At 40.7% G+C, this 24,544-nt stretch overlaps 1 protein-coding gene across 3 annotated transcripts; it reads right to left on the bottom strand.

Moving 5' to 3' along the window:
• Positions 1-1,063: 1,063 nt before the first annotated feature.
• On the bottom strand, positions 1,064-21,577 carry LOC145533343 (aldo-keto reductase family 1 member C3-like). Of its 3 annotated transcripts, none has more exons than XM_081560555.1 (10): positions 21,068-21,577; positions 13,978-14,109; positions 10,308-10,475; positions 9,902-10,018; positions 8,579-8,656; positions 8,043-8,165; positions 7,136-7,245; positions 6,108-6,273; positions 3,761-3,843; positions 1,064-1,270 (listed from the first exon to the last, which is right to left on the bottom strand). In XM_081560555.1, the coding sequence occupies exons 2-10, from the start codon at positions 14,059-14,061 to the stop codon at positions 1,228-1,230; spliced, it is 972 nt and encodes a 323-aa protein (XP_081416681.1). In that variant the 5' UTR covers positions 14,062-14,109; positions 21,068-21,577; the 3' UTR covers positions 1,064-1,227. The 3 variants fall into 3 exon arrangements, with proteins under 3 accessions (XP_081416681.1, XP_081416680.1, XP_081416679.1); XM_081560553.1 differs by lacking the exon at positions 21,068-21,577 and adding an exon at positions 3,625-3,640 and having other exon boundaries at positions 1,228-1,270; positions 3,774-3,843; positions 10,308-10,466; positions 13,969-14,061; XM_081560554.1 differs by lacking the exon at positions 21,068-21,577 and having other exon boundaries at positions 10,308-10,466; positions 13,969-14,061.
• Positions 21,578-24,544: the final 2,967 nt, after the last annotated feature.

Raw genomic sequence — 24,544 nt, 5'->3', positions numbered from 1 at the left:
ATGTAGGGTAGTTGCTGTCTCTGCCTAACAGATGTACAGAAATGCAAGAGATTGTGCAGAATTTTCTCAACCAGCACTTACCCATTCCTAACAGCTAAATTCTCCTGATTTCATTTACTGTCTCATCCTCTGCTAGACTATAAACTCAAGAATTTCTCATTTTAATTAACATTTATTGATAAAACAATGTATTACTAAAGAACGTTCAGTAAAGTTTTGCTGAATGAGAGTGAATGACAACCAATGAAATACTAGCAGAATATGTAAGAACTCATCAAAATGCTAAGTATGGGCGGATAGTTAAGAAATTAAATAAATGAATAAGATGTGCTGCTTTACAATAAAAAATATAATACTAGATTTTTTAAATCGTACTGTTAGCTTACCAAGATAATTACGCTAAGTTAAGAAATAAATATACAATTATCTTGGTAAGCTAACAATATGATTTTAAAAATCTAGTATTATATTTTTTATTGTAAAGCAGCACATCTTATTCATTTATTTAATTTCTTAATTGTCAGAATAAGAGACACAGATGCATAGAACAGTCTTATGGACTCTGAGGGAGAAGGTGAGGGTGGGACGTTCTGGGACAATAGCATTGAAACATGTATATTATCATATGTGAAACAGAACACCATTCCATGTTCGATGCATGAGACAAGGGCTCAGGGCCGGGGCAATGGGATGACCCAGAGGGATGGGATGGGGAGGGAGGTGGGTGGGGGGTCCAGGAGGGGGAACACATGTAAACCCATGGCTGATTCATGTCAATGTATGGCAAAAACTATTACAATATTATAAAGTAATTAGCCCCCAACTAAAATAAATAAATTTATTAAAAATAAATAAATAAATAAATATACAACTTGTAGATTGAAGATTATTTGTCTTTGTATATAAACACACATACACAATTGCATAGGATTCATAAAAAAATGCACCAAAGTTAAGTATTAGTAAATGGTTTAATGATAGCTTATTTTTATTTCCTATCCTTTCCCTTCTGTCTTCCAAATTTTCTGCAATTTGCGTGTTTTTTCAAATATCAGAAAGAGTATTCTTACTTTGAAATCTTTATTGTTTCATAAACTGTTTTATTATTTTTTAATGAAAGGCAAGTTTCAAACATTCAGACACTTCATTTAAGCACATCCACCAAGTACAAAAATCCTCTTCCCTAGAAGCAAGAAATTCTTGAAGATCCAGAATTAGGACTGAGAGTCAGTATTCTTCAGAAAATGGAAACTCAGGGTGACCAACACCCCTAAAAGAGAAGGAAGAGGATTAATTTATTGAATCTGTCATATTGTCAGAGAGAGCATTACTCTGTGGAGGCAGTCAGGATGGGCTAAAATTCTAAATCTACAAACACACCCCTCCTTCTCCCCACCCTCCCCGACAAGCACACATGCAGGTGTCCGCTCCATGTGCACACTGCACCTACACGTTCAGTCCCAACATTCACGTATAATATTCACTCCATAGTGATATGTAGTTTGACTCAGGTTACAATTTCTAAGAGGGCACAAGACTTGGGTCTTACTATGAAGATCATTTCAGACCCAAGTGGAACTTCTGTCCCTAGATGATGAGAAGGGTCACAGTGAACAAATTAGCTCCTCTTTTCCACAAATCCATCAACAAGCTGATATTGAGCACCCCCGAAAACAGAGTGTCTCCATTAAGGAACTCCTCATCTATTGGAGAGATACCATGTGCACCTGAATAATCATAGAGCGCAGAGTGGGGTTATTATTTTCTTAATTTACACTGTGCTGTATTAAAACACTGCTTATTCAGCAATTAGTTTTATTGCTACTTTCCTTTTTTTCTGTGTTTCTACTTTTCTTTCTGAAAACGTCCTTTTCAATTCAATTCATTAAAAAGTGAATTCTGAATGATTCCAAGCGCCAGGAGCTGTGCTGTTGACCCGAGCCCACAAAGATGTGTAAGTCTAGGCACTCACAGCCTAATGAAGGAGAATATACAGTTATACTTAAAAGCCTTTAAGTATAGAAATGCAACTATCCACCTTTTTTTCAATTATCATGTCTTTTATCAGAATATGATAGTGGCTCAGCAGGTAAGGAATCCTCCTGCAATGTGGGATACCTGGATCGATCCCTGGGTTGGGAAGATCCCCTGGAGAAGGGAAAGGCTACCCACTCCAGTATTCTGGCCTGGAAAATTCCATGGACTGTATAGTCCATGGGGTCCCAAAGAGTCGGACATGACTGAGTGAATTTCACACTTGTTATAATCATGATATAGCTTTACAAACAATAGGGAGAGTTTGGGGATCTTTCATCTGAAGCATAATCTTTGTTAACCAATAATTCGTATTCCCTTCTCTCTAAACCCACTTCCAAATTTCTCTTCTGTCTCTTCAGTCCCAATATTCTCCTGCAGTAATTAAGCAGCTGGAATCATGTTACTGACTAAGACAAAGTCAAGGAGGTGGGGGCTCCCCAGGGGATGAACTTCTAAAGTGTGCTCAGTTGCTCAGTCACGTCTGACTGTTTGTGACGCCATGGACTGTAACCCACCAGGTTCCTCTGTCCATCGGATTTTTCAGGCAAGAATCCTGGAGTGGGCTGCCATGCCCTCCTCCAGGGGATCTTCCCACACAGGAATTGAACCCAGGTCTCCCACACTGCAGGTGGATTCTTTACTGTCTGAGCCACCAAGGACTTCTGATGGACAAAGCTAAACGTGGGTGACTCCTTACTCAAGAAACTAGAGACCCAGATGATCTTACCTGGGTGTGTCCTGCTAAGGACACAGAAGTCACTCACTGGAGGGTGAGTTAAGCTCACGATCTACTGGTAATTCAGCATTGTGAGATAACAAGGATGAGGCCATGGGAGTTGTAATAGGGAAAAAAGATCAATGAAGAGATTAATTTGAAAGAAATGGATGGTGTCTTGGAGAAGAAATGCCCATTTTAATGAGAATATCCACCAGACACTAAGGGGCAGGCCCATGTGACTTCACAGCACTGTTGTATGTTGGCCTTCATGAGACCCTCCTCAAAAAAAATGTCAACAATATATTTTATAATTGTGTTCACAGGATTAACATGAATGCCAGCTTCCCAGGTGGCTCAGTAGTAAAGGGTCCACTTGCCAAGCAGGAGACATGGGTTCGATCCCTTGATCCCCAAGCTTCCCTGGAGAAGGAAATGGCAACCCACTCCAGTATTCCTGCCTGGGGAATCCTATGGATTGAAGAGCCTGCTGGGGTTCATTCCACAGGGTCCCAAGATTTGGGCATGAATAAGCGACTAAACAGAACAAAACAAGAATGTAATCCTTGATGGATTCATTAATACATAGTTATTATTAATATAATCATCATCCCCTGATGTAAAAAGAAATAAAGATTAAACATGTTCACAGGTCACTGAAAGAATAGTTGGCTGCAGGCACTGTGTCCTTTGTGTTTCCTGGGTGCTTGGCACTGAGAGGAGGTGCACCAGGCACAGGGAATAGGGGCACAAATTAGTGAATTCACCACGATGTCAACTCTGCAGATTTTACCGATAAGCTATCCTGGGCCCATCACACTGCTGTTGGTCAAAGATGGAATCCTGGAGGAAATCTCTGGTGTGAGGTCTACAGAAAGTCCCCGGTTACTCCTAAGCAGGAAATCAGCACTGTCTTTCTAGAATTATGTTTTTGAAAAGCTTAGTTCCCCTGCTGACCCGCCTGCTACAGAAAACAGTGTGTGGGTGAAACATTTGCAAGTCACTTACGGTTGAAAATCACAATATCTTATATTTCTGTGAAGACCATCGATTGCTTTCATGTCTTCTGGAGTCAGTTCAAAGTCAAACACCTGGAAGGAAGGAATAATCACATTACCTCTTCCTCAAGGAGCCAGTCTCCCCCTGGGGACTGGAGGAGTTTCGAGCTGAATGGAGACAAGAAGAGGGGACGGGGAAGCCATGTCTGTCCTCAGCTTCCAGGAGAATAGCCTGGGACCCTCTGCTGAGTTCTCAGCTCTCGTTCTCACACCTTCTCCTTCTCTGTCCACCTCACAAACATTACAGCACATCAGTCCCTTATCTTTCTAAGTGAATCACTTCAGACAGAAAACAAACTAAAATCATCCTTTTCCAATCACACTGCCATCAGACATTCTTAACTCGATAACTGCAATTGAGCAAACATTAGACTGATTAACTCTTCCCAACATGCTGTAAGGTGACAGCAATCAGCTAAAGCAGTGTAGCGAGGAGGCTCTCCCTTGAAAGCCTGTTCAGGAATCTGATATCAAACTTTCTCATTATCTGTGAATAAGTCTAACAAAAACTTTATGTAAATGCCTTAGTGGAAAAAGTTATGAAAAGTGTTTAAACATTAAAGAACAGCTAAGTAATTAAAAATTCACATCATAATCATGAAATGGAAAGCTCAATTTTGTAAAAAATTTGGTTTTCTCCAAAGTGATCTAGTGTTTCAGTGCAACATGAACCAAAGACTTGAGCGTGTATTCTTTCCTAGAAGTTGGTAAAGTGATACTAAATGTTAAATAAAAGAACAGCTAATCAAAAGCAGCCAAGATATCATTAAAAAATAAAAAATTACCATTCTGAAAAGCAAGATTTATTTTCCACTTTAATAACATGGTGCAGAAAACTGAATAGTTAAATAGAAAAGAGACAACAGAAATGTACTTATGGACACTTGATATATGACTGAGTTGACAATGAAAATCTGTGAGGAAATATGAAACCTTAGATTTACATTTAAATATACTTAAACATGTGTGCATCCATTTTCATATTATCTTAGATAATCAGTGCCAGCTAGATTACAGAATCAAATTTAAATAGAAACACGGAAACAATTGATCAGGGGACAATTTCTCTTCCCCTTGACTTGGCCTGACCTGTAACCTGCACTGGACAGTGATATTTCCCAGAAGAGATGAGCCAGATCTGAGCCCAGACAGGAGAAGACTATTTCCCTAATTACTGACTTGGGATCATAGCACTGTGCTGAGATGAAGACCAGGCTAGTTGTCCCAGTCTAGTCAAATATTCATAAAAACTATACAGAGAAGGGTGGAGGCTCCTCTGACAAGAGCCTCATCCACCTGCTAAAGCAGAACTACCGAGATGCTTGGCACTGAACTGCAAACGCACAGGAGAGCCCAGCCTAGAGGATGACAGCTTAGCTGAGTGCAGGTTGATTGTCAAACCATAGAATCAAGAGATGCATAAATCATTTCTGCATTAAATCCTGAAACTTGGGAGTTTACATACAGTTATGGCTAAAAGGACAATAATGGTCTCCTACACAGAAAACAAAGTATAAACAACCTAGCAAAAATGGACAAAATCTTGAAAAGGAACTTCACAAAGACAGAAACTCAAGAAGATTAAATGTATGAAGATGAAATCTTATTAGTATTCAGGGAAAGGCAAAATAAAAACACAATGGTTTGGAAGTTAAAGATCACTGCAATAAATTTTCTGCCCTCATAGTCACATGTTGATGCTATTAGAAATGAATCCTTTGAGAAGTGATTACATAATGATGGTGGAGCCCTCACGAATGAAATTTAAACAACATCATATTCATATAAGAGAATTAGGAGAGCTCTTTGCCCCCTCCACCATGTTAAGATACAAGGAGTAACCTGTGACGTGGAGGAGCAGCCTCACCTGACCACACAGGCACCTTGATCTCAGATCTCCCGCTTCAGAACTGTGAGAAACAGATTTCAGTTTTTTTCTCAGCTACTCAACCTGTGGTGTTTTATTAGAGCAGTTCAAACAATATAAAAAAATCACAATATGCAATTGCATAATTGAGAATGAAGAAAATAAGATGTCATTTGCACAAAGTGACAGAATACATTGCAAATGTAATGCTCAAGCTAAAATCTCCATTTTCTGTCCAACCATAACCCTCTCCAGCCATAATGCCTCTCCTGTTGCCACAGCAGGAGGAGAAAACTACCAGGCATTCATACACAGGGAAAGATCAGGTAACTCGTTTTGGCCCAAAGATAGTCTGAGAGCTAGACAAAGAATGACCTTCGTGAAGGATATTCCCTAGGAGCCCTCTGCCCACAACACCACTCGTCATCACCTGCATATTCTCTTTGATCCACTTCTTGTTGTTACCCTTGGCCAGAACCACAACCCCACGTTGTATCTGGTAGCGAAGGGCAACCAGAGCTGGGGTTTTCTTGTGCTTTTGCGCAATGACAGAGAGAACTGGGTCCTCCAAGAGAACGGGGTGGTTCAGGTTCACCCTGGAAGGAAATTCAGAAATGCTGAGGATCTGAGAGTAAATACTCAGTTTCTGAATATTTTCCCAAACAGAGCAAGAGTTTCACTCTAGACCAGTGCTTCTCATAGTATAGTTCATTGACCAGCATCATTACTATCAACTGGGATCTTATAAGAAATACAAATTCTATGGCTGAGCTGAAGACAAACTGAATCAGAATCTCAACTGTGTCACCTCCTATTCTGTGTTTACAGAGCTCTGCAGGTGATTCAGAGGCATTATTTAGTTGAGACCAGGATTGCCAAACTCATAGATTTTTTTCCTTTAATTTTCAGGGGTGTTTTTTCTTCTATAATCAAGGGTATGAATAGAGAAGCAGAAGGAAAGACCAAGAACTGTTTGTAAGGTATTGATAAAAATTGAGAGGTCTCAAAATAAGAGACATTTATTTCATCAATATTCTACTATAGATGCTTACAAAAATGGTTCAAATTGAATTTTTTTTCTATCATGATAGAAACCTAGGAGTTAAATACTATTATCTCAACTTTAGACATAAGGTAAGTGAACCTTGGAACACCTATTTTTAAAAATGTGTTCATTAGTTAATAAGTAAATCATGACATAAACATGTGTCTCTGGTCTCAACTGGGGGATTATATATAGGTTTTAATGCAGATATTTTTTATTCATGAGTCAACAAGCTAATACAGTGGAGAAAAAATCAGCTGGATGATGGGAAGATAAAAGAGAAGAAATCATTCCCTTTCTCCTCTCTCTCCCCTCTGCCTATGAGAGTTATCTGAGTATTGTAGAATTTAAACTATCTCATCAAAAATTGGATTTTACATAAACTCCCTGTTTTTTTCATTATCGTTCAATACCATCCTTTGACTCTTTGGGATCCCAGAGCACTATAGGCAACAAGAACAATATCATGTGACTTGCAGAAATCCAACAGTTTCCTCTGATTGAGATAAGGGTGACATTCCACCTGTAGAAAACCAATCAAGAAGAGTATCACGTGTTATGGAAATGTAATATTAAATGACAGAGAAAGGCAAAAAGTTTAAAAATGATAAAGGAAAAACTATAACATTAAATGTAAATTGGAATATCAACAGGGAAATAGAGAACAGTGTGTTTATACACTTAATTTATGATGGACATAGATGGGAGAACCAGTCTGAGACTGACTAACCAAAAGATGGGCTCTACATTTGAGTAGATATTCATGAGTAAAATTCATAGTGTTACCATCACGATGAGTCTTTAACTTCACCCTCTAACCTGAATGATTTTCCTCATCTCCAACACATGTTTCTCAACTGTGCTCCCTGTTAAAGACTTATAAACACTGCAACACCAAGATTAAGAATTCAGCCCTCAGACCCCACACAAGCCCTTAACACCCATCTCAGCTGATTTGCCTCTTTATCAATTTATTTCCCATTCCACACTTTCATGGTTTTTCTTCCTGTACAAAGTTCACTCCAGGGCATTTTGACCCTGTGATGTGGCCATCCTTTCATCTCGGGGAAACGCCTCCTTCCTCTACTTCTGGGTTCTACCCACAGTTTACCAGGAAGATCTCTGCACTTTTTCCGCCCAGATTTACAGACAGAGATACCATTTTGGATTTTATACACACCATCCAGACAGGAGCTTAGCTCTCTAGAATCTCCTGTCCACAACAGTCAGATGAACAGGAGGGGAGGACAGACAGACATCAGGCTCCAGGGCAAGAAGGAGGTTCTGAAGAGCAGAAGGGAGAGGAGCCGAGCTGATCACCTGGTTGCAGACAGGCTTGTACTTGAGCCCCGGCTTGTTCAGGATCTTCTCCAGCTGCTTGTGGTTGAAGTTGGACACCCCAATGGACTTGGTCAGCCCTGCATCCTTACACTTCTCCAGGGCCTGGGGACGAATGGATGCTGAAAAATCACGTGGAATAGGCAATAGAACAAGAATAAAAGCTGGAAAAAAAATCTGTAAATAGTGTCACCCATCAAGAATTAGCATCGATTATCAAGAAGAAAAGAGGGGAAGAAGACATGATATAAAAAGAAATATTGTCTGCTCCTCGAACACTGGAGAAGACATATCACATGGAAGGAAAGAGATGCCCGTCTGCACTGTCGCATATTCTTCTCTGTTCCTCTCTGTGAACATTTCAGCAATGGTTTCCTCCTCACAACCCCAGCATCACAGCCCTTAGATTCATGCACTGCTGAGTCTGATGGTCCACAGCCCATTCTCACAGGTGGAAGAAATGAAGGAGGTTCCCACTCTCCTGGCTCTTCCTCACTCTCTCTACTCCTCATACTCACCTCCCATGTGCAACAGAAATCCACTGAGTCAAATATCAGTTTTCCATTTTCATCTTTTGGAAATAATTCCTCCCCTGGCTAGAAAAGAAGCAGTCATTTTAGAGATGTCACAAAATAATTTCCCCACATTTAGCAAGGCTGCCTGACACCAGGGATTAAACCTCCATGAGATAGGTTTACAACTTTCTATATACTAATATTTGCAAAGTGATTTGTGTGTATAAGCAATGTCTTTAGGAGGGAGACTTATTCTAATCTCTTACATTTAATATATGCTGTAATAAGTACAATTTTTCTAGGTCCTAAAAGGGACTTCCTGTGACTTCTGTGAATTTTGTCTGTTCTTGTACTTGCCTGTTTTCAAATGCCTCTATGATCTGGGAATGGCAGTAACTTATATGGCTTTATTTCCAGAATAAAATTTTCTATCTTGACCTGGGCTAGATAATCAGACTCTCTTTTCCCTCTGAGCATCAAGTGCCCTAGGACAGACACATGAACCAGCAAGGCTCTCATTAGGTTGATATGGAATGTGGAAGATCCAGACATGCTCTCATATGTTCATGACCATGAGTCTTAAGCTGTCCCAAGGTCAAATTTCCCACCAATGGAAAATGTTCAGTAAAAATAAAGTAAACCATGAGTAGTGCCCATATAAGGGACAGAAAAAGGAGACACATCTGTAAAGTGCTGCAGCCATCATTTCTGTCTATGACTGGAACTTGCCATCTATGTAGACCACTAAGCTATTTTGCATTGGATGATTTGATTTCTGTGACTTGAAATCAAGTGTTCTAAGTAAATCTTTCTTAATGGCTAAGTGCAGTCTACAAACCTCATCTGAAGACTGGGGAGAGTGCAGGAAAGTTATCCCAGGTCCCTGTAAAGGTACAAGGTTTAGACACACCCAGAGGGAGCACCACCAGATATGCTCAACTTGAAAGGGTGAAAGACAGGATAAAGTCATCATGTTCAATGTAAGGCAGTGTCATGCTCACCACGGCTGCACCAAACTCTTGGTTCATGAAATCCCCAGACACTCAGGAGTCATAACAAGGACTGTGTGCAGAACTCACCTATTTCTATTTCCTCAAGTTTTTCTGGCAGAGACTCTCAGAATAGTAACTCCTTTCTCTGGGAGGCATGTAAGGGATTCAAAGAAACTCAGTGAAAAGATGATCACAAATGATTATTTGGAGGATTCTACTCTAGCATAATCATCCTTTCAACCTACTAAGACAAATCTTACTTCAACCATCCAGGAAAGCTGATGCACATTCTAACACAAGATGTAACACTGATGTGATCACACAAATTTCCAACCTTCAGAGCCAGTGGATAATGCATAATATAGAGATCGACATAGTCTAGTTGAAGACTTTTCAGTGACTTTTCCAAGGCTGGTCGGACCAACTCTGGTTGAAAGGACGTGCACCAAAGCTGCAGAGGTTAAAGAATAAAAGTTGTATTAAGAATACTTTAGGTAACTTATTTTAGCCTTACTGCAAGGCTTGTCCAATATTACTTCCCCAACTGAGGATCAAATCCGGGGACATGACATTAAAGCACCAAGTCTTAAGCACTGAAACACCTGGGAACTCTAATACTTTAGGAATATACCAATAAGCATAGTTCACCAAGCAACTCTTCACCAAAGGATCCTATTATATAATTGTCACCTGGGCACAATCACTTCCACACATGTGCACACACACAACACACACAGTACCTTTGAAGTGCAGAATATGTCTTCTCTCTTCACAGTGCCATCTGCAATCTTGCTTCGAATGGCCTGGCCTATCTGCTCTTCATTTTGGTAAGAATGAGCACAGTCAATATGGCGGAACCCAACCTCTATAGCAAATGGGGTGAATTCCAGAGCATCCCTCTTCACAACCTACATAAGCAACAAAGGTAGATGTTGAATATCCACATGATTAAGATTTTGCTAGGCACAAGGTTTCATCTTCCCAACATCAACTTTTCTTTGTGCCTTTGGTTATTTCTGTATGTGTGGTGATGAACGCTTGACGATTTTCCTGAACATTTCTGCTCAGTGAGTAACTGGACACCCAGGAACCATTCATCCCAAGGTGATCGTGGTTGATTATGGGCATCAGAGACCTCAAGACCACCTGCAGGTTCATTGATTTGCTGGTAGAACCCAAAGGACTTAGAATAATGCTGCAGTCACGGATGGGATTTATACTGTGAGATCTTTGAAGATAATGCAACAAAGGTGTAAGGTGCCTGGTAAAAGCATCAAAAAACAAGGTAATTGCTTCTAAGACCTCTGTCTACCAGTGAGGTCATAAAGAATACACCACATAAAAACTGTATCTAATCAAGGTGTACAAAGTGATGTTCTCATATAAGTCGCTGTTTTTGTTCAGTCACTCAGTTCTGTTCAATTCTTTCTGACCCCAGGGACTGCAGCACTCCAGGTTTCCCTGTATTTCATTATCTCCTACAGTTTGCTCAAACTCATGTCCATTGTATCAATGATGCCATCCAACTATCTCACTCTCTGTCGCCTCCTTCTCCTCATGCCTTTAGTCTTTTCCAGAATCAGGGTCTTTTACAAGGAGTTGGCTCTTCGTATTGTGTGGCCAAAATATTGGAGCTTCAGCTTCAGCATCAGTCCTTCCAAGGAATACTCAGGGTTGATTTCCTTTAGAACTTACTGGTTTGATCTCCTTGTTGTCCAAGGCTGTCAAGAGTCTTCTCGAACACCACAGTTCAAAAGCATCAATTCTCCCCCACCTAGCGTTTTATGGTCCAACTCACATCCATACATAACAACTAGAAAAACCATAGCTTTGACTATATAGACTTTTGTCCACAGGCAATGTCTCTGCTTTTTAAGATGATGTCTAGGTTTCTCGTAGCTTTTCTTCTGAGGAGCAATCGTCTTTTAATTTCCTGGCTACAGTCACCATCCACAATGATTTGGAGTCCAAGAAAATAAAATCTGCTACTGTTTCCATTTCTCCATTTATTTGCCATGAAGTGATGGGACTGGATGACATGATCTTAGTTTCTTGAATGTTTAATTTTAAGTCAGCTTTTCACTCCCTCTTTACCTTCATCAAGAGGTTCTCTAGTTCCTCTTCTCTTCTGCCATTAGGGTGGTATCATCTACATTCTGAGGTTATTGATCTTTCAGCAATCTTGATTCAAGCTTGAGCTTCAACCAGTCTGCCATTTCCCATGATTATTCTTACCAATGTAAGTATCCACTGTTAGTGAATTACCACAAGCAACCTAGGTAACAGTTCCATCACCTCATACACCTAACTATTTTGGGTGTTTGTAAGAAGACTTAAGATCTAGCCTACAAAACTAAAGATATATCCCATTATTTTTAACTATAGTCACAGTGCTTTACATCATGTCTCCATGATTATTCATCTTATAATTGGTGGTCCGTACCCTTGGCCAACAACTTTCCAATTTTCCCAGCATTGACATCAGCTTCTGGTCACCACACCTCTACTCTCTGCTTCTATAAGTTCTACTTTTTTATTTTTATTTTTTATTATTTTTTAATTTATTTATTTTAATTGGAGGCTAATTACTTTACAATATTGTAGTGGTTTTGCCATATATTGACATGAATCAGCCATGGGTGTACATGTGTTCCCCGTCCTGAACCCCCCTCCCTCCTCCCTCCCCATCCCATCCCTCTGGGTCATCCCAGTGCACCAGCCCCGGGCACCCTGTCTCATGCATCGAACCTGGACTGGCGATCTGTTTCACATATGATAATATACATGTTTCAATGCTGTTCTCTCAAATCATCCAACCCTCATCTTCTCCCACAAAGTACAAAAGACTGTTCTATACATCTGTGTGCTTTTACTGTCTCACATATAAGGTTATCGTTACCATCTTTCTAAATTCCATATATATGCGTTAGTATACTGTATTGGTGTTTTTCTTTCTGGCTTACTTCACTCTGTATAATAGGATCCAGTTTCATCCATCTCATTAGAACTGATTCAAATGTATTCTTTTTTTTAATGGCTGAGTAATAGTCCATTCGGAGAAGGCAATGGCACCCCACTCCAGTACTCTTGCCTGGAAAATCCCATGGACAGAGGAGCCTCGTAGGCTATAGTCTATGGGGTCGCTAAGAGTTGGATACGACTGAGCGACTTCACTTTCACTTTTCCCTTTCATGCACTGGAGAAGGAAATGGCAACCCACTCCAGTATTCTTGCCTGGAGAATCCCAGGGACGGCGGAGCCTGATGGGCTGCCGTCTATGGGGTCGCACAGAGTCGGACACGACTGAAGCGACTAAGCAGCAGCAGCAGCAATAGTCCATTGTGTATATGTACCACAGCTTTCTTATCCATTTGTCTGCTGATGGACATCTAGGTTGCTTCCATGCCTACTTTTTTAGATTCTGGCTACAAGGAGATCATGCAGTATTTGTCTTTCTATTTCTGGCTTGTTTCACTTGCTTTAATGTTCTCACTATCCATCTGTATGGTTGCAAATGGCAGGATTAACTTTGTTTTAATGCTGAATAATATTCCATTTCTTTTTATATGATTCAGAATCTTCCTCATTTCAAAGTGTTAATGTGTTAGTCATTCAGTCATGGCCAACTCTTTGTGACCACATGGACTGTAGCCCATCAGGCTCCTCTGTCCACAGGATTCTCTGCAAAAATACTGGAGTGGGTTGCCATTTCCCTCTCCAGGGGATCTTCTTGACCCAGGGATCGAACTCAGATCTCCTGCATTGCAGGCAGATTCTTTAACATTTGAACTACCAAGGGAAGTTCAAGAAAATATTACAAAATTTGGCCTGTAAGATAGTAAATTTACCCTCAAATGACAGTATATTTTCCCTGAGAATAAATTTCCAAGCAGAAACAAAAATATGAGGCAAAACACAGTGTTTCTTGCCTGCCATCTAGCAGGCACCTCACAGTAAAAAAAGCAATTCATTCCCATTATTTTTCATTCACCTTATCTACAGGACCTTCCACCTCAAATACTTCTCTGTGTCATGGCTCTTTGGAAGGAGGAAAGAGTTCTGGAATTAATTAAATATACAGATAAACCTCACCATTGCAATCACCTTCAAAGCAAAACAGATAACAGTATTCTTGACAACTAAGTCTCACTTCTTCTGCCAAGCTGGGAAAGAGATGGAAACTGGAAGGAAACCCAGAGTAATCTGCAGGTGAGCACAGCTTCAGATCATGATGCAGAATGAAGGCTGAATGCTTTCTCCTCTTCCATAGGAAATGGTTCTAGCCTGGTTGGTGGAACCACATGACCCTCCCAGATTCACACAGGAGCTCAGTACTTGACAACCCAAGTCCCTTTCACTCATGTTACATCCACTACTATTTATATCTCAACCTACAACCACTACTGGTACCTCTGGAGGTGCATAGGTTCCAAATCCCAGGACAGGAATGAAGTGGCCATCATTAAGCTTCACCTTCTGGCCTTTGGGATCCATTGCTTGTTTCCCCTCTGAGTAAGCAGACTGGGATTTTTTTTCTTCTCCCTTCAAATGTTATAAATAACAAGAATATAACAACCCAGCTGCACTGTCCAGTGTTAGCAGAGACATTGTAGGAGAAGCATGATTAAACTAGTACCCAGGGAGTGAGGGAGAAGGCAGTGGCACCCCACTCCAGTGCTCTTGCCTGGAAAATCCCATGGAGGGAGAAGCCTGGTAGGCTGCAGTCCATGGGGTTGCTAAGAGTAGGACATGACTGAGCCACTTCACTTTCACTTTTCACTTTCATGCATTGGAGAAGGAAATGGCAACCCACTCCAGTATTCTTGCCTGGAGAATCCCAGGGACTGGGGAGCCTGGTGGGCTTCCGTCTATGGGGTCGCACAGAGTGGGACACGACTGAAGCAACTTAGCAGCAGCAGTAGCAGCATGGAGTCAGAGATGATTGAACACAGTTAACTTGTTTCATTCTTTTTATCAGCATAACCTCAAGTATTATATAATGATGAGATGGGTGAGTAATTATTGATCATTAGTTAGACTAGAAACTTCTAAAAACAGGTTTTTTTATTTTTCTATTATGAAGCCCAATCTCAGTCAAACATCAATTGAAAAAACTACCTTACAGTACAAACACACACACATACACAAATCACACAATCTGAAAGTGTTTAATAGCATTTTTCAAAATGTTACCCCTTAATAAAGAATCAAAAGTTCAACTGAAAATAAATTTCTCCTTTTACATTTCCCATAGCAAAATTATTATGCTTTACAGAACCTGACTGGTGAAATCCTGAACAGAATATGGAAACCAGATATTTTGGCAAAGAGCTTATTGGAGGTTAATTATTAATAGCCTTAGGATACCATGTACAGTGTGCAAAGAGACTCTGAGTGTTGATTCCTTGTAGCTAGTTGTATAACTTTTAGAGTACTCTCATAATGTCACTGATACATATTTTACATAATTTACTAAATGCTCCACATCATTCATAAATGAAAAACCTATAGACAAATTAAAATGCAACAAATTTGGAAAGAGTAACAGAAATTGTGGTGCACTGATACACAAGAATGTTGCGAAGACAAAATTTAACATGTACAGTGATGTCAGCAAAATGGTGAGATGGGAGGACTGAATTCTCCCATGGAAAGACAAGAAAAGAAAAGAGAAATTAGCTGTAAAACCTCACAGGAGTTCTGGAAAACAGTCAAACAAAGATTGACAGCAACAAAGTGAACAGGCAATTAGGAAAAATCCAGAGCAGGGTGGAAGGCAAGTTCATTGTGCATCACTCACCTGCACCCTCCTCCTGCCTGGGGCAGCACAGTCTCAATCAGCTTCCAGTTCCCTCCCTAATCCAGAGTGATAACCGAAAACCTTATGTGCAGTATTCCAACCTACTTGGGGGCTGTCTGGGGACTAGTGTCTGTTCCACTTAACTCTAAGCTTAAACTGAAGAGCACCTGGAATGCCTATTGCAGCTGCAGGGGAACTATATATATATACATATACATATATACATATATATACATACACACGGAGCCAAGGACAAAGAACAAGGGTGGAGACATAGACCAGATCATGTATTAAAAGGGCCCTGAATAGAATAGGGGTGTGGCTTTGGGGGACATAGGGCATTCAAAAACAGTCATAAATTCACCAGAATCAGATAGCCAGTGTCAGCCAGGTAAGATGCTGACTCAAAAATGAACTGAGCCACCCGTAGCTTTCCTGTTGGACTGATCCCAGGACTAGCAGCATGACGAGCTAACTAGTATAAGTCATGACAAGGAACAAATCTACCAAGAATGAGATTTTCCCTGTTATTTCAAGTACCAAGCTGAATGCACACACACACACACACACACACACACACACAGGAAGACACACACACAGGGACACATACACAAGAATACACATACGCACACAGAGGAACACACACATATCTGGATGGGGCAGGGTTGCCATCACAGAGGGACCTGAGGAGCAGGGTCTGGGGCTCTGACGGTGTGCCAGGGCTGCACCACATGCACGGCCGCCCGCACCAGGGGCTGCTCCTGCACGACTTCCTCCAGCTCTGCCACCCTCTGGGGCAAAGGTGCAGTGCAGGAGAGGGATGCACACTTACAAAGAGTGGAACCAGTCTGGACCCAACCCTCAGAGTTCTGCTCCAGTGTCTTGGGACTCACCTGGCCCAGTAGGGTGGAGACAGCCACTGAGCACAGAAGAAGACTTTGCTCACACTGGGCTCTGGTTCTTGCCTCCCTTTCTCCTCCCACCGAGCTGACAGTTGCCAGCAGGACCTGGGAAGGATTGACCTCTGACCAGCTCAGCTCCAGCTCTGCCCCAAAGCCTTATGCACACAGACTGCACAGGGACGGGCCCACACAAGGACAGCCCTGCAAAACCAGGACAGGTAACTTTTTCACCTAACTTAATAGAGAAGGAGGAAGCTAAGCAAAATGAGAAGAGAGAGGAATTTGTGTCAAATGAAACAAAAAGAAAAAAAACCTGAAAAGATCAGATATTGAGATAGAGATTAATAATTTACCAAAATAATTCACCAGAATACAGAATCATAAGAAGAATGCTACATTAACTAGGGAATAGAACATACTAACATTCACAGTGTAGGGGTTCCAGAAGCAGAAGAGATGGGGAAAGGAGCCAAAAATGTAGGTGTCATGAAATTATGGCTAAAATTTTCCTTTAACCTGGGACTTTCCTGGTGGTCCAGTGGTGAGGACTCTGTGCTTCCACTGCAGGGGGCACGGTTCTGAACATGGTCTGGGAATGATCTTGTAAAGTTGATTAAAATCTCAAGAGGCAAGATATTGTTGGTTTACCTGGTAACCTTAATATAATGACAAAGTCCTTACGTGTGTGACCTGGGAGGGTTGTATTCGAAGAGAAGGTGGGAAGATAGGAGCATTAGATAAAAGATTCTAAGATGCTATAGTCTGTCTCTGAAGATCTCAGAAGAGTCTACAAGATGAAGACAGAAGATTTCTCTTGTTCAGTTTTTCGGTTGTGTTCAACTCTTTGCCACCCCATGGGCTGCAACACACCAGGTTTCTCTGTCCTTCACTATCTCCCAGAGTTTTCTCAAACTCATGTCCATTAAGTCAGTGATGCCATCCAATCATCTCATCCTCTGTCCTGCCCTTCTCCTCTTGCCCCCAATCTTTCCCAGAATCAAGGTCTTTTCCAATGAGTTCATTCTTCACATCAGGTGCTCAAAATATTGAAGTTTCAGCTTCAGCATCAGTCCTTCCAATGAATATTCAGGGTTGATTTCTTTCAGGATTGACTGGTTTGATCTCCTGACTGTCCAAGGGACTCTCAAGAGTCTTCTCCAGAACCACAGTTTGAAAGCATCAATTCTTCAGGGCTCAGCCTTCTTTACAGTCCAGCTCTCATATTCATACATGACTACTGGAAATGCCATAGCTTTGACTCTACAGAACTTTGTCAGCAAAGTTGTAGCTCTGCTCTTAAACAGGTTATTTAGATTTGTCATAGTTTTTCTTCCAAGAAACAAACATCTTAATTTAATGGCTACAGTCACCATCTGCAGTGATTTTGGAGGCCAAGAAAATAAATTCTGTCACTGTTTCGAAGTTTTCCCCATCTATTTGCTGTAAAGGGATGGAACCAGATGCCATGATCTTAATTTTTCAAATATTGAGATTTAAGTCAGTTATTTCTCTCTCCTCTTTCATCTCCATCAAGAGACTCTTTAGTTCCTCTTTGCTTTCTTCCATTAAGGTGATGTCATCTGTGAATCTGAGGTTACTAATATTTCTCCCAACAATCTCAACCCACCTTGTGATTCATCCAGCCCAGCATTAAACATAATGTACTCTGCATATAAATTAAATAAGCAGGGTGAAAATATATAGCTTTGGTGTACTCCTTTCCCAATTTGGAACCAGTCCATTATTTCATGTCCAGTTCTAATTGTTGCCTCTTGGCTTGCATACAGGTTTCTTAGGAGGCAGGCAAGGTGGTCTGGTATTTCCATCTCTTTAAGTATTTTCCACAGTTTTTTGTGATCCATACAGTCAAAGGCTGTAGCATAGTCAATGACACAGAAGTAGATGTTTTTCATAGAATTTTCTTGATTTTTCTATGATCAAAAGGGTGTTGGCAATTGGATCTCTGGTTCCTCTGCCTTTTCTAAATCCAGCTTGTACATCTGGAAATTCATGGTTCATGTACAAGCCTGGCTTGGAGAATTTTGAGCATTACTTTCCTAGCGTGTGAGATGAGTGTGATTGTGTGGTAGTTTGAGCATTTTTTGGCATTGCCTTTCTTTGGAATTGGAATGAAAACTGACCTCTTCCAGTCCTGTGGCCACTGCTGAGTTTTCCAAATTTGCTGGCCTATTGAGTGCAGCATTTTAACAGCACCATCTTTTAGGATTTGAAATAGCTCAGCTGGAATTCCATCACCTCCACTAGCTTTGTTCATAATGATGCATCCTATGGCCCACTTGACTTCACATTCCAGGATGTCTGGCTCTATATGAGTGATCACACCATTGTGGTTATCCTGGTCATTAAGACCTTTTTTTCTATATTCTTCCTTGTATTCTTGCCAAGTTTTCTTAATCTCTTCTGCTTATCTTAGGTCCATACCATTTCTGTCCTTTATTTTCCTCATCTTTGCATTAAATATTCCTTTGGTATCTCTGATTTTCTTGAAGTGATCTCTAGTCTTTCTCATTGTATTGTTTTCCTCAATTTCTTTACTCTGATCACTTACGAAGACTTCCTTACCTCTCCTAGCTATTCCTTGGAACTCTGCATTCAGATGGGTAAATCTTTCCCTTTCTCCTTTGCCTTTCGCTTTTCCTCTTTTCTCAGCTATTTGTAAGGTCTCCTCAGACAACCAATTTGCCTTGTTGCATTTCTTTTCTTGGTGATGGTTTGGTCACGGCCTCCTGTACAATGTTACAAACCTCCACCCATAGTTCTTCAGGCACTCTGTCTATCATATCTAATCCCTTGAATCTTTTTGTCACTTCCACTGTATGCTGCTGCTGCTGCTGCTAAGTCGCTTCAGTCGTGTCCGATTCTGTGCGACCCCATAGACAGCAGCCCACCAGGCTCCGCTGTCCCTGGGATTCTCCAGGCAAGAATACTGTATAATCATGAAGAATTTCATTTAGGTCATTCCAGAATGACCTACTGGTTTTCCCTTCTACTGGAGGGAGCACAGTCCCACTTTTACCAAAAGGGTGTTTGTAGGAACAGCTGTTCTTTGTGTCAAAGCCAATAATCAGGCCAGGTTGGTGGAAAGGAAAGTTTGTTTGATTTCAGATTCCAGCAACTGGGCTGTTGGGGTGACAGAAGTCGATCCAAATCCTGACCCCTCTCCACTTCAACCAGTGGGGCAAGAGCCTTTATAGACAGAAGTGACAGGGGTGCTATATGCAGAAAAGGCACAGTCAGCTCTGACAGGCATCTTCAAATTGGTCATCAGTGGTCTGACCAGTGTCATCTTGATTGCTTTATACACATTAGTCTTCAGTTCCAGGACCCATTTGTTTGCATTTCTTGAGGCCAATATTCAGAATTGTGGGAGCTTATGTCAGGCATATATTCTGGTCATCGTGTAGTTAACTTCTCCATCCGGTGTTTTCGTATCTATAAGGCAGCTCACAGGATATGGTTCAAAATATTATCTGTAGCCCTTGAGAAAGAGCTGAAGGTCCTTGATTATGCTTAATGACTACACGGCTATTATTTAGTCTCCTTTGACCCTTTCCTTTTGTGTCTACATTTCTCAATTCTCTGATTAAGCTTATTCTTTGAAGTTTTCCACAAAGAGCAGGGAGAGGACATGGTAAAGGGGCAAGGAACAAAGGATTCTGCTTCATTTCACCACCCATCAGCAGAAAATTGGATTAAAGATTTACTGAGCATTGCCCTGCCCACCAGAGAAAGACTTTCCCCACAGCCAGTCCCTCCCATCAGGAAGCTTACACAAGCCTCTTACCCTCATCCATTAGAGGGCAACACAAAAGAAGCAAGAATTTCAATTCTATGGCCTCCAGAATGAAAACAATAATCACAGAAAACTAAACAATATGATCACATGGATCACAGCCTTATGTAACTCATGAAACTATCAGTCATGCCATGCAGGGCCACCCAAGATGGACAAGTCATGATGGAGAGATCTGAAGATGGAGAAGGAATGGTGAGCCACTTCATCATTCCTGCCTTGAGAACCCCATGAACAGTATGAAAAGGAAAAATATATGATACGGAAGGATGAGACCCCTGGGTGGTAGGTGTCCAATGTGCTACTAGACAAGAGTGGAGAAATAGCTCTAAAAGGAATGAAGAGGCAGAGCCAAAGCAGAAACAACACCCAATTGTGGAAGTGTCTAGTGGTGGAAGTAAAATCTGATGCTGTAAAGAATAATATTGCATAGTAACCTGGAATGTTAGGTCTCTGAAACCAGGTAAACTGGATGTGGTCAAAAAGGAGACGGCAAGAGTAAACATATTTTAGAAATCAGTGAGCTAAAATGAATGGAAATGGCTGAAATTAATTCAGATGACCATTATATCTCCTACAGTGGGCCAGAATCCCTCAGAAGAAAGGGAGTAGCCCTCATAGTCAATGAAAGAGTCTGAAATGCAGTATACTTGGGTGCAGTCTCAAAGATGACAGAATGATCTCAGTTCACTTTCATGACAAATCATTCAACATCACAGTAATTCAAGTCTATGTCCCAACCACAAAGGCCAAAGAACCTGAAGTTGACTGGTTCTCTGAAGACCTAAGAGACCTTCTAAATCTAACACCAAAAATAGATGTCCTTTTCATGAGGGGGCTGGAATGCAAAAGTAGAAAGTCAGGAGATACCTGGGCTAACAGGCAAGTTTGGCCTTGGAGTAAAAATGAAGCAGGGCAAAAGCTAACAGAATTTTGTCAAGAGAATGCTCTGAACTTAGCAAACACCCTCTTCCAATAACACACCTGTTCTCTAGGAGTTGGAAAAGGCAACAAAATGGATTTTCCCCTACAACCTCCAGAAGAAAAGAGTGCAGGCCTGCTGGCACTTTAATTAGCCCATTGAACCGGATTTTGAATTTCTGACCTCAGGATATGTAAACTAATACATTGGTGGTTTTTCAAGGCACAAAGTGTTTGGTCACTTGGTGTAGCAGCAGGACGTGGTTCAAATCAGCCCATCTCCATCTGCAGCATCATAGGTTTTCCTTTCTCTGCTGGACTGTTCCTCTGACCTCAGAGGCTGGTGGTCCTCTTCAGGGTACCCCAACAGCATACTTGTCTCTTAACTCCACTTTCTTCTTCAGCAACTGCCCAATTCCGTGGTCCTCATTACAGCAAAGTCTTTGAAAGCTATGTATACTCTGTTTCTAACTGGTCTCTTAACAACACTTCTTGAACCCACTCTTCTCAGGGTTTGCCTTCACCACTCTATCAAAGCTGCACTTGACCTTGCCAAGGTTAACTGCCAAATCCAACAGTCAGTTTCAGTCTTCTCTTACTTGTCCCCTTGCAAGAATTGGATTCTTTTCTCCTCCAATCATTTACTTCACATGCCTTCTAAGAACAGTCCCTCATACCTCTCTAGCCTCTTCTTCTCTGCCTCTTCTGCTGATTCCTCTACATTTGTTTTTTTTTTAAGAAAAGACTAACTTCTTTGGGTTCTCATGAAGCTTGATGTCCCTGTCTACACTCACTCAATGTGTACCATATTATCTCTGATTTTCTAGTTGCATGGCTTGAAGTGGCAACTAAATTTGAGAAACCACAAATATAAATATTTTAGCTAACCCTTTTCTGTAGTAGAATTCTATGTCCAACTGTATGTATGCATATTCACTTGGGTACCTAAAGGCATCTCTATCCTTAGACAAAGATACATGTCTATAATTTTTTTTTTTTTAGCGTGTAGGATGTTTATTAAAGAGTGCCCTTGAAAATGTGAATGAAAAGTATTGCCATCATATCAGTGAACAAAGGATGTTACAACCATCAAGCCACTAAAGCTGCCCCCTCTCACAGAGAGCACTGAAGGAATTCAGTATGGAAACAAGAGCTGGGCTGCCCTCTGCCGAGCTCTCAGCCATGGCAGCCACCCCTGAGGGTGCACCCTAAGGGTACTCAGGATGAGAAATCACAGGGCACTGGTCCCAGATGGCTAAGATGTGTATCAAAGGAGTGATTCAGTGAGCCTAGACTCTTGCATCTTCCCATATATAGCAAAGTGTTAAATTCCTGAACTTGAGACATCTGGTTTTCTTTAACAGTTATCTTTTTTTCCTTCTCATTTTCTGCTCTCTGCTATATTGTGCTTTGTAGACATTCCATCTTTATTTTTATTTATTATTTTACAAATTGAAGGTTTGTGGCAACACTGTGTCGAGCAAATCAGAGTCATTTTTCCAACAGCATTTGTTCACTCTGTCTCTGAGTCACATTTTGGTAATTCTCCCAACATTTCAGATTTTTTCATTATTATTATATTTGTTATGATGGTCTGTGATCAGTTATCTTTGATGTTAATACCATGACTCACTAATGGTAGGCTGAGAGGGTTAGCATCTTTTAGCAAAAAAGTATTTTTTGATTAAATTAGTTAATTTGTCTATTTTTTAACTTTACAATATTGTATTGGTTTTGCTACACATTGACATAAATCCACCACAGGTGTACATGTGTTCCCCTTCCAGAACTCCCCTCCCTCCTCCCTCCCCATCCCATCCCTCCGGGTCATCCCGGTGCACCAGCCCCAAGCACCTTGTATCATGCATCAAACCTGGACTGGAGATTCGTTTCACATATGATAATTTACATGCTTCAGTGGCATTCTCCCATATCATTCCACCCTTGCCCTCTCCCATAGAGTCCATAATACTGTTCTATATATCTGTGTCTCTTTTGCTATCTCGCATGCAGGGTTATCTTTACCGATTTACAAAATTCCATATATATGTGTCAGTATACTCTATTGGTGTGTTCCTTTCTGGCTTACTTCACTCTGTTTCAGGCTCCAGTTTCATCCACCTCATTAAAACTGATTTGAATGCATTCTTTTTAATGGCTGAGTAATATTCCATTGTGTATATGTACCACAGCTTCCTTAGCTATTCGTCTGCTGATGAGCATCTAGGCTGCTTCCATATCCTGGCTATTATAAACAGTGCTGTGATGAACATTGGGGTACACGTGTCTCTTTCAATTCTGGTTTCCTCAGTGTGTATGCCCAGCAATGGGATTGATGGGTCATATGGAAGTTGTATTTCCAGTTTTTTGAGGAATCTCCACACTGTCCTCCATAGAGGCTGTACTAGTTTGCATTCCCACCAACAGTGTAAGAGGGTTCCCCTTTCTTCACACCATCTTCAGCATTTATTGCTTGTAGTCTTTTGGATAGCAGCCATTCTGATGGGCATGAAATGGTACCTCATTGTGGTTTTGATTTGCATTTCTCTGATAATGAGTGATGTTGAGCATCTGTTCAAGTGTTCGTTAGCCATCTGTATGTCTTCTTTGGAGAAGTGTCTGTTTAGTTCTTTGGCCCACTTTTTGATGGGCTCGTTTATTTTTCTGGAATTGAGCTGCAGGAGTTGCTTGTATATTTTTGAGATTAATTGTATGTCCGTTGCTTCGTTTGCTATTATTTTCTCCCATTCCAAAGGCTGTCTTTTCACCTTGCTTATAGTTTCCTTTGTTGTGCAAAAGCTTTTAAGTTTAATCAGGTCCCATTTGTTTATTTTTGCTTTTATTTCCAATATTCCAGGAGGTGGGTCATAGAGGATCCTGCTGTGGTTTATGTCGGAGAGTGTTTTGCCTATGTTTTCTTCTAGGAGTTTTATAGTTTCTTGTCTTACATTTAGATCTTTAATCCATTTTGAGATTATTTTTGTGTATGGTGTTAGAAAGTGTTCTAGTTTCATTCTTTCACAAGTGGTTGGCCAGTTTTCCCAGCACCACTTGTTAAAGAGATTGTCTTTTCTCCATTGTATATTTTTGCCTCCTTTGTTGAAGATAAGGTGTCAATAAGTGCATGGATTTATCTCTGGGCTTTCTATTTTGTTCTATTGATCTATATTTCTCTCCTTGAGCCAGTACCTACTGTCTTGATGACTGTGGCTTTGTAGTAGAGCCTGAAGTCAAGCAGGTTCGTTCCTCCAGTTCCATTCTTCTTTCTCAATGTTGCTTTGGCTATTCGAGGTTTTTTGTATTTCCATACTAATTGTGAAATTTTTTGTTCTAGTTCTCTGAAAAATACTGTAGGTAGCTTGATAGGGACTGCGTTGAATCTATAGATTGCTTTGGGTAGTATACTCGTTTTCACTATATTGATGCTTCCGATCCATGAACACGATATATTTCTCCATCTATTTGTTTCTTCTTTGATTTCTTTCACCAGTGTTTTATACTTTTCCATATATAGGTCTTTTGTTTCTTTAGGTAGATATA

The sequence above is a fragment of the Giraffa tippelskirchi genome, chromosome 13, assembly GCF_054371585.1.
Source record: "Giraffa tippelskirchi isolate mGirTip1 chromosome 13, T2T-mGirTip1v1.2.pri, whole genome shotgun sequence".
NCBI lineage: Eukaryota > Metazoa > Chordata > Mammalia > Artiodactyla > Giraffidae > Giraffa > Giraffa tippelskirchi.
Note: the sequence above shows the minus strand (reverse complement) of the source record. Positions and strands in the feature narration are given on the sequence as shown.